Source organism: Nematostella vectensis, chromosome 1, assembly GCF_932526225.1.
Source record: "Nematostella vectensis chromosome 1, jaNemVect1.1, whole genome shotgun sequence".
Lineage (NCBI taxonomy): Eukaryota > Metazoa > Cnidaria > Anthozoa > Actiniaria > Edwardsiidae > Nematostella > Nematostella vectensis.
In genome coordinates, this window is record NC_064034.1 from 3649585 (window position 1) to 3665235 (window position 15651).

At 41.7% G+C, this 15651-nt stretch overlaps 1 protein-coding gene and 1 long non-coding RNA gene across 2 annotated transcripts in view; one reads left to right on the forward strand and one right to left on the reverse strand.

Moving 5' to 3' along the window:
- Positions 1 to 15651, reverse strand: part of LOC5504881 (organic cation transporter protein) — a 32586-nt gene that overhangs the window by 1486 nt on the left and 15449 nt on the right. Inside the window, exons 2-8 of the mRNA XM_032373215.2 lie at positions 4156 to 4466; positions 3594 to 4021; positions 2259 to 2510; positions 1930 to 2064; positions 1662 to 1741; positions 1479 to 1587; positions 1145 to 1217 (exon numbers count right to left, since the gene is read on the reverse strand). Of these exons, the coding sequence (XP_032229106.2) occupies positions 1145 to 1217; positions 1479 to 1587; positions 1662 to 1741; positions 1930 to 2064; positions 2259 to 2510; positions 3594 to 4021; positions 4156 to 4464 (1386 nt within the window). The 5' untranslated portion in view covers positions 4465 to 4466. The remainder of the gene's footprint in view (positions 1 to 1144; positions 1218 to 1478; positions 1588 to 1661; positions 1742 to 1929; positions 2065 to 2258; positions 2511 to 3593; positions 4022 to 4155; positions 4467 to 15651) is intronic.
- On the forward strand, positions 5817 to 7278 carry LOC116612485. The gene is made up of 2 exons (XR_004293928.2): positions 5817 to 6088; positions 6567 to 7278. It is a non-coding gene; the product is annotated as an uncharacterized LOC116612485 (long non-coding RNA).

Genomic DNA, 15651 nt, shown 5'->3' on the forward strand with positions numbered 1-15651 from the left:
TATGTGCTTCCTTTCATTGATTGCAGGATAACGTTATCATTATATTAACTCGGATTAAATGTTGGCTCCGCTTTTGGGCAGTGCTTAAATCTATATATTATTAACTCGGATTCAATGCTGGCTCCGCTTTTAGGCAGTGCTTCAATCTATATATTATTAACTCGGATTCAATGCTGGCTCCGCTTTTAGACAGTGCTTCAATCTATATATTATTATCTCGGATTCAATGCTGGCTCCGCTTTTAGGCAGTGCCTAAATCTATATATTATTAACTCGGATTCAATGCTGGCTCCGCTTTTAGGCAGTGCATAAATCTATATATTATTAAGTCGGATTCAATGCTGGCTCCGCTTTTAGGCAGTGCCTAAATCTATATACTATTAAGTCGGATTCATTGCTGGCTCCGCTTTTAGGCAGTGCCTAAATCTATATATTATTGACTCGGATTCAATGCTGGCTCCGCTTTTAGGCATTGCCTAAATCTCTATATTATTAACTCGGATTCAATGGTGGCTCCGCTTTTAGGCAGTGTTTCTAAATCTATATATTATTAACTCGGATTCAATGCTGGCTCCGCTTTTAGGCAGTGCCTAAATCTATATATTATTAAGTCGGATTCAATGCTGGCTCCGCTTTTAGGCAGTGCCTAAATTTATATATTGTTAAGTCGGATTCAATGCTGGCTCCGCTTTTAGGCAGTGCCTAAATCTATATATTGTTAAGTCGGATTCAATGCTGGCTCCGCTTTTAGGCAGTGCCTAAATCTATATATTATTAAGTCGGATTCAATGCTGGCTCCGCTTTTAGGCAGTGCCTAAATCTATATATTATTAAGTCGGATTCAATGCTGGCTCCGCTTTTAGGAAGTGCCTAAAAATAGATATTATTAAGTCGGATTCAATGCTGGCTCCGCTTTTAGGCAGTGCCTAAATCTATATATTATTTATTGGGATTCAATGCTGGCTCTGCTTTTAAGCAGTGCCTAAATCTATATAATATTAAGTCGGAATCAATGCTGGCTCCGCTTTTAGGCATTGTCTAAATCTATATATTATTAACTCAGATTTAATGCTGGCTCTGCTTTTAGGCAGTGCCTAAATCTATATATTATTAACTCGGATTCAATGCTTCTATCTAAACTCACCAGCATGACGATGAACGGCGATAAAATGGCGCCAACACGAGCGCACATGGAGCCCACCCCCATGCCGATGTTCCTAAATGCAGAAATGGTTAAACTGGAACCTCACTCGGTAGAACGATACTTTGACCAGCAAAAATAAAACGTTTGCGGAAATATCGAAAATATCGTGGCGATACTAAAGGGTCGTGAAAAAAAAATTCACAAAAATACGGCAAGAACAGTGTCGGAAGAACATTTCATGTAGGTCAAAGGCGTCATTTTCTAAAAAAACAACTGTTATAATGAATGCAGCATTCATTATTGCGCCTAATAGAAAGAAAGATATCTGATTTACCTTACAACTGTAGGGAACTGCTCTGAGGAAAGAAGGTAGATGTTGTTGAATGCACACGCTGTTAGACTTCTACCAAATATAGCAAGACCCGCTACGATAGCTGCATTGGCTGCAATAGGGGAAAAATAGAATTACCGGGACATGTCAATCATTAATTACACGAGCTCACACGATATGGCTTACCTTTCGGGATCCCCATTATAACCAAGCATAAAATACCAGCGATGAACATGTAACCGAAGAACGGAATCCGACGCCCAAACCTGGTTTCAATAAAATGTTTGTATCAAAACACCTGATAATTTTGTCGTGTTTTGCTGTGTGTCTGATGTGCTATTTTGCCATGCCGTGTTGTGCAAAGTGCTTACACTATAAAATCCTATTTTGCAAGCCTTGAAAATACGTTTTTGGATGATCAGATTCGTCGTATGAATGAACACAACAAACTCACCTTTGCATGAGAAACCAAGAAATCGGAAGATGCGGAATGGAAAGAAGAGTCATCACAAGATAGTTGACGTAGAGGTTTCCTGCCAATGCGGTGATATAAAGATAAATCCCAAAGGAGATGAGAGAGATGACGAACCTGCAGGACGACATATTACTGGTAATTAACAGGGAGACATTAGTGTGAGGGGTGTCGGGGGCGAACAAGAAAACTTTTAGCCATCCACGTTTACCATGAACGTCACAAACGGTTGTGTCTTGACAACAAATACAGATGAAATAGGGTTTATCTGTGATTCTCCTGGGATTAGTTTTCAGGAGAGCACTACTCACCAATTAAAACAGAGAATCAGAGTTCGCTTTCTCAATTTCGGTGAACGGAACAAATCGAAGGCAGTGTAATTCTTGTTGTTTTTGCGCTTTTCCTGCTCTCTCATCTCCTCGTTGTAAATGCTTTCAATCATCGCCGTCGCGTTATCACTGTCTAAAAGCTTTTTCTTCTTGCCGCCATACTTCATGAGGAGTTCTCGAGCTTTATCCTGACGCCCTTGGGCGATGAGCCAGCACGCGGTGTCTGGAAACACCCTGTTGGGGTAATACGAGTATTTCACGTTACAGGCTATGTCACTTATCATCCAAATGTGAGCAATTCATACAAGACAGAGTATTTTACGTTACAGGCTATGTCACTTATCATCCAAATGTGAGCAATTCATACAAGACAGAGTATTTCACGTTACAGGCTATGTCACTGATCATCCAAATATGAGCAATTCATACAAGACAGAGTCTTTCACGTTACAGGGTTGTCACTTATCGCCCAAATATGACCAATTCATACAAGACAGAGTAATTCACGTTACAGGCTATGTCACTAATCATCCAAATATGAGCAATTCATACAAGAACGAGTATTTCACGTTACAGGCTGTCATTAATCATACAAATATGAGCAATTCATACAAGACAGAGTATTTCACGTTACAGACTCGTCACTGATAATCCAAATATGAGCAATTCATACAAGACAGAGTATTTCACGTTACAGGATTGTCACTTATCATTCAAATATTAGTAATTCATACAAGACAGAGTATTTCACGTTACAGACTATGTCACTTATCATCCAAATATGAGCAATTCATAAAAGACAGAGTCTTTCACGTTACAGGGTTGTCACTTATCATCCAAATATAACCAATTCATACAAGACAGAGTAATTCACGTTACAGGCTATGTCACTAATCATCCAAATATGAGCAATTCATACAAGAACGAGTATTTCACGTTACAGGCTGTCATTAATCATCCAAATATGAGCAATTCATACAAGACAGAGCATTTCACGTTACATGCTCGTCACTGATTATCCAAATATGAGCAATTCAAATATGAGGGAATTCGCGACTAAGAAATCATGTGAATTCTTTGATAACTGTCGTTTAGATAACTTTCGTTTTTCTAGCTCGCTCAGTCAATTCCTCATTTGACGTTACAGGCACGTCCCTGATCACCCAAAGATGAGTAATAAAATAAAGGGTGCATGGGCAACTAAGAGATCACGTAACTTTTTATAAATTTTAAAAATTATAGTTATTTTTGCACCACAATTCCTTTTTTGAATGGTCTCTTGTCTAGGAATGTGCTGTTACTAATTTCATCACTTACCTCCAGAAGAAGAAAAAAGGCACGAAAAACAGCGTAACGCAAAGAATGAGCATTCGCCATTCTCTGATGAAATATGCGCACGTAAAAGACAAGACATCCCCTAGGTCCCAGAAGAAGTCTTGGACTTTACCGGACATCGTCCGGGCCTTTGGTCCGACCAGCTCAATCACGTACACGTACTGACACACCATGACTGACGCAAGGGCAAACCCGACACCGAACCGCAACAGGGCAAGGAGAGAGGGACAGTCAGCGAAAAACGTGCCGAACGACAGAATCGTCATGATAGCTGAACCGACTAGGAGGCAAAGGCGCCGTCCGAATCTGTCCGAGGCCCAGCCACCGACCAATGAGCCAATGAGCATTCCAGCGAAGAAACATGACTGCACGGCGGCGCCTTTGTGCGCGTTGTCGCAAATCAAGTTCCACTGAAATAGCAAAAAAGTGACGCTATAAGCCAGGTTTCTTTTATGATCAAAATTGTGTTCAATATGAAAATTCTTTTAAAAAAACAGGTTAAGATAGAGTTAAAGACGAAAATTTAGCAAGAATGTCGTCGTACCTCGGACACTGCGCTAGTAAACGGTCCATCAAACGTGTACGAAGAACAGTTGTCACAGCACTTGCTCGGAGCACATGTGGAGTTAACATCACTGCAATGGAACTTAGGAGTTCCGAAGGCGAAAACGAGCAGAGCGAATTGCAGCCCGATGGGAACGATGAGAAGGTTGACGCCGACGTACAGAGCCCTCTGGTAACAACCAAACGAGTTGACGTACTTGAACACGTCGTCAAAGGTCGACAGAGTCCCAGCTGAGAATTCTACAGGTGTAGTCTTACAAGTGTCGTCTTCGTGATTGCCTTCAGACATTTCTGAAGAGGAGCAAAAAAAAAAAAAATAATAACACACTATAAGTTGGAGGTTGAGGTTATCTGAGAAAACTGAGAAAACTGGGAAACAAAAAAGGTGAAAAACAAAAAAAAGCAGAGACACAACAACACTCAAGCGGAAATCCCATTTAATCCGATATCTATCTTGACAGTGTAAAAAAGGATAAGGGGGGGGGGGGGATGCGCGCGCAACAACGCGCCTGAAGGATTATCTGCATGCTGCCTAAGGCAAAACTATATGTACATGTTTCGCAGCTATTTGCTGCCTAACAGACCAACATTTCATACCCCGAAAATCCCCACTTGAAATATTGAATTCTAAACCTTTCGAGTTTTTGTTTCTACACTTTAAGGAAAAGATGGTCACCAGTCCCGTACCCAGGAGGGGAAGGGTGCGGAATCCGAAAAAAGTGGACCAAATTTATGCGGGGGTGAGGGGAGGGGTCATTTCTCCGATAAACATCTCACCATCCTCGAAAGAACAAAGGGGGATTTTTTTTTGCCTTTGCAGCATCTCCACCGGACGATTATTTTGTCGGATTTGGCTACATACCAAAGTGATGTAGCTTATGCTTTATAGTTTTGTCTACAAATAGCACGTCTATTCAGAACCGAAAGTTGACCTTCAGCCGTTGTGGGGGTACGGGCCCTGGGTACGGGCCTGGTCACATATACCAATTTGCGAGGATTTTTGTCATGTTTTAGCTATCCATACTGTTCGTGCGAGTCACTACACATGGAATTTCACTGTTCAGCTTTATTGTCGAGACGAGATTATTCAACCCTTTCACTAACAACAAAATAATGCTCGGGGAAATAAATTGATGTGAGGCTGTACCGGAGAACCTTGCGGCCTAGAATATAGTGTTGGTGAGTCGTGCACAAATAGTTTCTTTCCCTTACAGCCTTTCGTTGTCGATCGTTTATTTGTTTCTATCTACTATGGCAACTCTCTATAAATTTGTTGAAATGTTTTTTTCTACTTGTTCGTATCGCTTGGGCAATTTCTCGCTTGTTCTTAGATTATTTTAGCCTCCCTCGCATGAGACGCCTGCCTAAAAACGCCTGCGAGGGAGGCTAAGTTCACTTTCGCTCATGCTATATTTTTTCAACACTACAAGACCATAAATGACAGCTGCTGTACTTATAACAATTTAGAAACAAGTGACGAAAACTGGTTTAATTTTCCATTTTATCGCTGCAAAATCGGTGTTCGATTGAGGATCTATCTCGTATCATCGCGGGATATACCAAGAATCTAAAAATGTCAAAGCGTAACGATGAGGACATGAAGGTTTTTTTGTTTTAAACACGAAGGCGCGGTAAAAAAGGGTGCTTCCATTGGAGCATCGGCTCATTTGTCAATCAACCGCCGTGGAGTGAGGATCAAATTCAAGATGGCGGCCCGAGTCAAGTACAAAACACATAGGGGAGAGGTTTCAAAGCGCTTCCTGATGTATAAAAATGCCAACTCTACCTTCTAGTCCGATAGAATGTGTAAAAAAGGAAACTCAGTAGAAATAAAGCTATGAAACCAACGTGAGTTATGCTAAAAAGGAGCAAACGCATGATCGGAAAACAACGATTTCAAACCTCGACGAAAGGTGAGTTTTCTATGCCTAAAATTTACTTTTCATAGCTTTAAAACTCGGAAAACAGGATTTAAATTCGTCATCATAAGCTTATAGGTACTTAAAGTGGCGGGGAAACTCTGTTTTGCTAGAGAATGCATCTTGACTTTGTCCGCATTACTGCCGATAGAAGTAATGCAGGCCTTCTATAGAAAAGATGTTTGTAGATCAAATCTTGCTTTCCTCTTGTTTGTTTTTATTTTTACATCGCCTCGAGCTAGGACAAGATTGTTTTGTGGTGTGTGAAGTTTTAATTCTATTTACAAGCTACTATAAGTTGGAATTCAAGTATAAATATGTAATAAATGGTAGTGTTTTTTATCGTTGGGATCAGTCCATTATTTGTGTTCTAGTAATGTTAACTAAACAGTTTGTCTGAATGAATTGGGGGCCAAACTTGCATGTCGAATCTATTATATAATTTCTAATCAATTATATGATTTCATCCTAGCTATACCCAAGAAGCAAGTCATGGTGACATCTGAATAATCAACAAGATATATTCCTCAAGAAAAAGCAGATACATAGACAATTGTATTACATTTTCCATGTGATTTTAAATCATAAACATTCCTTTGTAAAGGAAACATGTTTTGTTGCTATAAGATTGATTGATGTGTTAGTGAAGTGTATAAAGCAATCAGTCATATTTTATAAAATGCAAAACCAAAAAGCTTTCTCTTTTATCCATTCAGTTCAAGACTTCTCATTCTTACAGTAAAAGCAAGTGTAGATACAGGGAGGATATCCATTGAATGTAAACAGTAAAAGTCATGTCTATATTTTGTATAATTAACTTATAATTAACTTAAAGTATAAAACATATGTTTGGGTAAACCCTTTATAAAACTAAGGATCCAGACCGGTTTTGGGCAAATAGAAACAAAAGCTAATTCAATTGTTATTATTTCTACATTATTTGTAGGCATCATAGATTGCAAGATAAAAACAAAATACTATACAGGTGCATTCTGATCCAAAAAGTAGAAAGATAGACTCAATTACGGCTCAATCTCACTTAGATGGATATCAGGCATTTCTTTAGTAGCCCTTCAGTGGTTTGGTGTACATATATGTGTAAGTATATAAGCTGATACATTGTACAAAGGGTTATCTGCTGTTTCTGTGAGCCAGTTATGCACTATAAAAAATATTGAAACAAATGTTTTCTTTTATTGTATACCACTACCTTGTTTTGTACAGACAAATAGTAAGTTTTGCATTTTATTGGGATGGTACTAAGCCTTACTTTTAACCCTACATCTGATAAATTAGCACGAGGGCACAATGGTCTAATGACCAAGTGCTTTCCTAGAAATCAAATTGACTGCACTATGCTCCCTATTCAAACAGGTGAACCTAGTACTCTGTTTAGTATACTTATAAATGACAGACAGGGTGAGGGTAAGTTGACAAATTTCTTTAGCCTTTCTTTATGTTCTGGATCAAGAAGTCTGGTACTAACAGCAGGATGGCACCAGAGAAAGGACCCAAGGTAATGACCACCCTAAATAATGTAATATCAGAGTTTCACTTGCACACTCCCTGGATACCGCTGAAATATCTTATGAAACTGGGGTCACTTGCCGAAGCCTGATCATGGTAACATGTACTGATCAACTATTAAATTTGGTAAAAAGATAATAAAGACAAATTGACTTTCTCGTCAAAGTAGAAGTCAACTGGGGGTTCAACATTCCCTGACCTGCCCACCACACCAAATTTTCTTCCTGCTCAGGTAAATGTGAAAACACTTTATGGATTTTTGGTTAATTCTTGAACAGATGTACAACAGCAGATAGGCAAACTTTGCATTTTTGTTTTACACCTGTTGCAGCAACAAGAAAGTAGAAATAATGGTTTCACTAGAATAAGTTTTACTGAAGTGTCCTCTTACACTACAGCTGTAAAGTGACTTATGAATAATAAAATATATATATATGATGTATCTTGACTTTATACCTGATGTTTGCTGCTTATGTTTAATTCTAATGTCCTGCTTTGTTGTGTGCTATTTTTCAGTACAGAACTTACAAAAAACACATTATTTTCTGCAATGTCTTTTTTCTTCCTGTCTTCCTTTCCTCTTCTCCTCATTTTAGGGGCTTCTTTCCAGAGTACAATGCTCTTCATATTTCCCCGAATGTGATTGAAATACGAATAATGCTACCGGCCAAGAAAAGTGCGAAAAAATGAGGCAAAACTCCACGAAACATTTCTAAACACGCTTAAGAATGGCAAAATTGAGCTCTGTTTGTACCCCATTGCACGCATAATCCCTTAGGATAGACTGCTAAGCAATGATCATTGCGGTCATTGCGGGCCCAAGCTCACCAAATCCTTCCCTAGGAGAGTCGGGAAGGTATACATACCAAAAATGGCGTCGAAGGGAAAGGCGGGAGATTTGAGATCGCGCCGTAAATGTACGAATTCTAAGACAAATATGCATTTCTCGCTGCCAAGAAAGGCTTGAAGTACAAATCCAACATATCTTTTCTTTAATTTGGGAATTTTTTTATTCGTTGGATATCAAATCATTAGATTTGGAGGTATTCTTTATTGACTGGGCTCGTAACGGTAATGGCCGCCATGTTGGACTTTCTCCATTTGAAAAATGGGGGCGGGGTTTAGGCCCTTTTATACCGCGCCTTCGTGTTTGAAGGATCCTAAGTAACTTTTTGGGCTTCCTGTGGTGTTCTGTGTTTACATTCCAATGGCGTCTATATTACGCTCCAAATGACTCCCGTTACTTCTGTTATTAAAAATCATTTTGGACACTCCTAAATAATTGCTTCATTCATCTGTTCTTGGCAATATTTTTTGTCAGTTTTTGGGAATCAGTGCCTCTTAACGATAATTTATTTAAAGCGAAAAAACATTAGAACATTATAGATTAAAGTTCACCCCTCAAAGAAGATATCACCAAACATCGCGCTATAAATCTCCATGAAATCACGAGAAGAAGTAAAATGGAATATCGCCGAAAAATTAACAAAATGTAACTTAAGTTGACTTCTCATATCGATGAGTATTACATACTGTTGAATGCTATATGAGCAGCATAGTACTTAATGGAATCCGAAGATAATGTGTACTAATAATAGAACACATAATAGTTTGGTTACATTTAGTACAAAACCAAGCTGATTCCTCGAATGTAAACAAAGCTCGAGGCGCGCGGTGCACAAAGCTGCTGAGGTTCCTTTAAGGAGGCTCTTTATAACATTATTTTTAAATTTACTCGTTATAAAATTGACATCTAGTAGTCTCAAATCTAGTCCGATTTCATTCATAATTTCGGAGGATAATATTTAATCATCAGTATTTGATGTTCTACTGTTTTATTTTATTTATCGGTAACCAATTAATAGTTATTTAACATATGAACAGACCAGTATTCTATGAACTTTCCAATTTATTTCCAAAAATAACCGATGGTTCGAGAGCGTCAGCTTGTTGTCGTTGACTCGCGCTTGGCGCGCTTGTCGGCTGCTTTTCGGTGCACTGGTTGATTTGCGGCTTTTTTTTGGATTTAGACTGATGTTGCCCTTCTTTGCGCCATTATGATACTGTTATTGTATGTTATTATACCGAGCCGGTAACCCTGTGTGGTAACCTGGCTTTCCGTTCTCGTTCGCCATCTTGTATTCCGGTTTCTTTATAACTGTACCCGATTAAAGCCTTTCATCTTAATCCTTCTGCCTTTGGGCCGCTGTTTCTCCATTTACTGGCGTGGTGACAGCGGTGGGATACGAACCCACGCCATCGAAATGACTGGTTACTCACAACCAGATTAACCCTGACCAACCTTGATCAACCATGCGCTACCTAAGCTCGTAAAGCAGAGGTCAGGACTGAACTTCGCTCGAGAACCCTTGTCTCTATTAAGCCTGAGATCTCACAGGCAATGACGTCATTGCTTGATGAAATCGCTTCCGGAGGATTTTGCGACAAAGGAAGAAGTCCCTTCCCAGACCCCGCGCATCCCATCCAGAAGGCCCTAGGGCACGCAGTAAATCATGCTCTTGATGTAAACAAGCAGGTCGCGCTGATAACCACTTTCTGAGCCAATGCGACTTCCAACCAGAGCGCGCAAATCGCAACCTTACTAGAGGACGGAGATGAATTGAAGGAAGAACTCCCCCCACCCGATGAGCCCGCAATCCCCGCACACCCCTCGCACGCCAGCCGCCTCGTTCGGGTGCAACAATCTTCCTAATGCGACGCATTTCATGGCCATTATACCGTGCGCGTTACCATTGACAGTGGCGCAACGTGTAATATGATTCGATTGTCAACGGTTAAAAGGCTTGGCGCTCACATCAAACCTATACTGCTCGACAGGCCGACGGCCGCTCCCCCCTTGACGTAGTAGGCGAAACACACATCAAGTTCAAGAGAGGCCGTCATCACTTAGCATTCGAAGATCTAGTGGTCAAAAGTCTAGACGTCGAGATCCTTGCAGGGACCCCGATCATGGCAGGTAATGACGTTGCAGTCAGGCCCGCACGTCGCGAGGTCTTGATCAAGGGATCGCCGTATGTTTATGGTTCACCAGCTCCCGACTCATCAGCCAGTGCACCAGTCCGTCTTGTCGTGGTAATCCGCGCCCCTGCAACGTCCACCACCATCTGGCCAGGCGATTTCCTAAAGGTGTCCCTACCGCACGACAGCCCTGTCGACAACGAGTACGCCCTTAAGCCACGCATCGACGCACCGAGCGCTCGCATGGTAAAAGCCACTGAACTCTGGTCCACTCCTTCCGTAGTTCCGGGAAAATCAGCATCCCTGACCCAACAGCTCACTCTAAAGTGTTAAAGAAAAACAAACATTTCTGCCAGGTCACACCCATATTTTAACCATCCGGATTAACAGAACAGTACTTACTCCATCCTCGCGCCGTTCCTCCCACCCTACCGAAACACCGACCAACCACTCTGGCGCCGTTTGCCTCGACCCATCAAATCCCACTCTCCCGAGAATCGATGAAGTACTGTGGAATAGCTACGCCCTTCCGTGGCACCAGAGTTTAAACACGGTCAGCAGTGGGGATGCCCGGATCCGAGACCGCGCTCGAAGAACTCATGTCCCGAGTTCTTGGTGATCTCCTGCAAGATGACGTGGTTGCCAAGCCTGCTGACGACTTATACTGCGGCGGAAACTCTACCGAGGAGTTGCTCCACAACTGGCAAAGAGTATGAGTACCTTACAGAAGAACGGCCTTCGCCTCTCAGCGTCCAAGACAAGCGTTAACCCCAAGTCCACAACCATCTTGGGCTGGGTGCGGTCCCAAGGAACCCTAACCGCATGCCCACATCGCGTCGCAGTACTTTCCCAATGCTCTCCACCTCAGAAAGTCAGCAATTTGAAATCATTCATAGGGGCCTACAAAGTCCTCATCCCAAAGTGCTTTTCGCTCCTGGCCCCGTTCGACAACGCTATTGCTGGTCAAACGACTTACTCGACGCCTTCTCTGTTGCTAAAAAGCCCTCACAAAACCGCACGTGATCACCCTAACCAAGCCTGATGACGAAATCTGGATTGTTACAGATGGGGCTGTGAGAAAACCCGGTATCGCTGCGACGATGTACATCACTCGGTCAGGAAAGCTCCGCCTAGCTTCTTCAGTGCTAGGCTTCTTCAGTGCTAAGCTACGAAGTCACTAATCCACGTGGCGACCATGCAAGATCGAAGTTCTCGCTATAGCTACCGCTACAAAACATTTCATCCAATACATAGTACAGTCATTTAACAAAACTTGCGTACTTACAGACAGCAAACCTTGCGTTCAAGCTTACCAAAAGCTCTATCGAGAAGAGTTCTCGGCAAGCCCACGGGTATATAAATTCCTCTCAATTGTCAGTCGCTATCAGGTTCACGTACAACACGACTTCTGTAGCCGTAACGCTCCACCTTGCAAGGATATGACCTGCCAGATCTGTACCTTTATCAACAACAGCCGCCAAAATTCTGTTATCCGTAACAATTCACCGACATAGCTTTGGGAGCAGCCCGAATCCCCTTCACAAGCAGAGCAGCGTGGCTGTCCATCCAACCGGAATGCCTAGACCTCCGTAGAACACACGCCCATTTGCGAAAGGGAACACGCCCCTTCAAGAAAACAACAAATGTCAAGGACGTAAAATGCTTCCTAAATGCTATAACCATTGCCAAGGACGGCTTACCCGTCTTGAAACGCACCGAACATCTACAACCAACCCGAGAATGCATAGTTGTCCCACCTCAGGCCGTCGATGGTTTAGAGAGAGAGAGATGCCTTTTTTAATGAGGGATTCACTTAATATCACAATGATAATGTACGCATGGCCCTCAACAGAAACAAAATTAATAAAAGCTATTTACAAATCTGTTTACAGCAAAATCTTTGACGAAACTATTTACAATAACAATCCTTTGCTGATTTATAAACTTATTTACAGAGTTGTGATGTATTCTCTTAGTTTTGCGGAGAAGGCGGTGATTGACTTGGCTTCTTTGATTTCTAGTGGCAATGCATTCCACCTTTTAGCTGCTACAAACTTAAAGCTGTTTTTTGCTAATGTAGTCCGAGCCTTTGGAAGTACTAAGTTATGGTTTGCTGCATTTTTAGTGTTCTTGTTATGTACATCACTACACTTAACGAACATATCTCTGATATAGCATGGGGTCATATTGTTCATTGCCTTAAAGAGCAAAACAAGTTGTAGGTAGATTATTCTTTTGTCGAAGGGGACAATATTTAGTTATTCAAAAAGTGGTTTTGAAGGTGCATCCCATTTCTTATCGAGGATAACCCGCGCACATCGTTTCTGGAACTTGACCATATCGTCGATGTGTTGCTTTTTGGTCGAGCCCCAGACGATAGCACCATAGTCTAATATTGGCTGTATGAGCGAATGGTAGAACAGGGTTCTTGCTTTAAGTGACAGGAATTTCTTTGTCCTTTTTAACAAGCCTAGTCGCTTGGAGATCTTATTGTGAATGTACTTGAGGTGGTTGTTCCAGGTTAAGGAGTTGTCTAATCTTATGCCAAGCAGTTTAACTTCATTGACACATTCAAGCTGGCCATTTTCTGTGCTGACTGTCAAATCCTTTCCTGCCAATTTGCGCAACTTTGGCTTGCTACAGATAAGCATTGATTTGGTTTTGCTTTGGTTCAAAACCATTTTGTTTTCATTCGCCCATCCATTCACCTTTTTTAGCTCTTCAGTAAGAATAGACTCAACCTCACTAACGCTACTTCCACTTGCGACTTGTGTTGTATCATCTGCATATATCTCGAGTGCGCTGTTGGAGACTTCAAGTGGTAAGTCATTAATAAACAGGATAAACATTAAGGGACCTAAAATCGAGCCCTGGGGAACGCCTGCAGTAATGGGCTGCGAATCTGATAGCTGACCACTTATTGTTACTTTCTGTTTTCGGTCTTCTAGATAAGACTTGAACCAATTTAGTGACTTTCCAGAGACGCCATATATGGAGAGCTTCTTAATAAGCGTGTCATGGTCTACTAAATCAAACGCCTTTCGGTAGTCTATGAGGTTCAAGCCAGATATTAGTCCCTGATCCATATTTCCAATGAGATAATCAATCAACTTTACTAGGGCAGTATCGCACGAGTGATAGGGACGGAAACCTGACTGGTTACTACTTAATAGCTTGTGGCTGTTTAGGTATTCATATAAGCAAACGTGTATGTGTCTTTCAATAACTTTGGACAGGGCAGGTAAAATACTGATGGGTCGGTAGTTATCAACACTCAGGCGGTCTCCAGCTTTATATATTGGACAGACTTTCGCCTCTTTCCAGCGCGCAGGGAATCGTCCAGTTTTTATACTTTGGTTGATGATCTTAGTCAACGATAGAGCTATGGCTGGGGCTGCAGCCCTTAAAAGGCGAGCACTTATACCGTCCAAACCTGTGGCTTTACACGTTTGTAGTTGAAGAAGATAACCTTGCACAAATTCTTGCATGACTTTGGGTATTTCAAATTTAGTGCCACTCGGGATTTTGCTATCAACAAACCCTTTTAACTTTTCGAAATCTGAAGTTGACAGCGTTCTCATGTTGACATTGCTATTTCTGTAGGTGGCAGCAACGGAAACAAAAAACTCGTTAAATGCATTAGCTATTTCACGTGGATCTGTGATGGTGGGTGTGTTGCTTGCATTGCCTCTTAGTTGCGAAGGTGACGGTTTACTTGTCTGCCCGATAGCAATTTTTAGATATCTCCAGAATTCCTTTGCCGTTGAACTCTGTTCAAATGACTTGTTGAAATGATTTCGTTTAGCTTCTCGGATGGATTGAAAAACGTTATTTCGAGCTGATTTAAAAGTTTCCCACGCATCTGAGTCACTATTACACTTTCGGGCTCTCTCTAGCAGCCTGTCGCGGTCTCTAATGGCTGCGTAGAGTTCAGGCGTCATCCACTGTGGTTGGCTTTGTTTCTTTACACGCTTTCTAATAAGAGGAGCATGTATATCAGCGATACTTAGGAAAGTCCGATTCCAATAATCCACAGCGTCATCAAGGTCATCAAAGGTGTCCAGCACACTCCACGGTGCCTCATCAAGGTCTTTTAGGAAGGCCTCCTCATCCAGCTTCTTGCAGTCACGGTAGGAAATATAGACATGGTTTTTATCTGCTGCGCGATCTTGTTTCTTTTTGTATCTGCGCACAACGCACACTGGTAAATGATCTGATAGTCCGATGTTGCATACCTTGGTCTTTGTGATGCACTGTGGCTGGTTGGTGTAAACGTGATCCAAGCAAGCCTGGCTCTCTGGACGAGTCACTTCATTGATGGTTTGAGTGAAACCAAGGCTGGTGAGGAACTTGATTAGACGATGCTTGTGGTTTTTGCTGTTTGAGGAAGTTGATGTTGAAATCCCCCAGTAGTAGCGCTTCTTTGTTGGTGATGTAAATTTTTTCTATGAGACCTTCTAGCGTAGCATCCATTTCAGCAGTTGAATCCGGCACACGATAGACTCCGGCAATAATAATTGGGCAGTTGGACTTGCACGGTATCACTTGAGTGCAAAGGAGCTCTGTGTCACTTGATTCTAGAGTTGGTAAACGGGTATAAGCCATAGCGTGAGATAAGTACATCATTACTCCTCCCCTTTCCTTTCTAGTTCTATCTTTCCGCTCAATATGATATCCAGGGATCCCATATTCTTCGTTCGTGTGTGAGGAATTCAGCCATGTCTCGGTAATAATCATCACATCAATCTCTGTACGAGGGTGTGTAAGGATTTCTTTTATTTGCTCGTATTTATCATTATTGAAGCTCCTCGCGTTCCAATGACATATTCTTACACCATTTTTGGACAGTGGAATGCATGGCAGATGGACGTTAGTAGCGTGATTTGTAGCTTGTGGACCTGGATTAAGCTGGACGTCATTTGAAAGGCAGACCAGTAGTAGTGCAATGGAGGCGCTTCTAAGTAAGTCTAAACAAACACGAGCCGGGGCAGTGGACGACGATGGAGTAGATTTGTGTAGTCGTCTGAAGTGAAATTGCGGTGTATCATTTA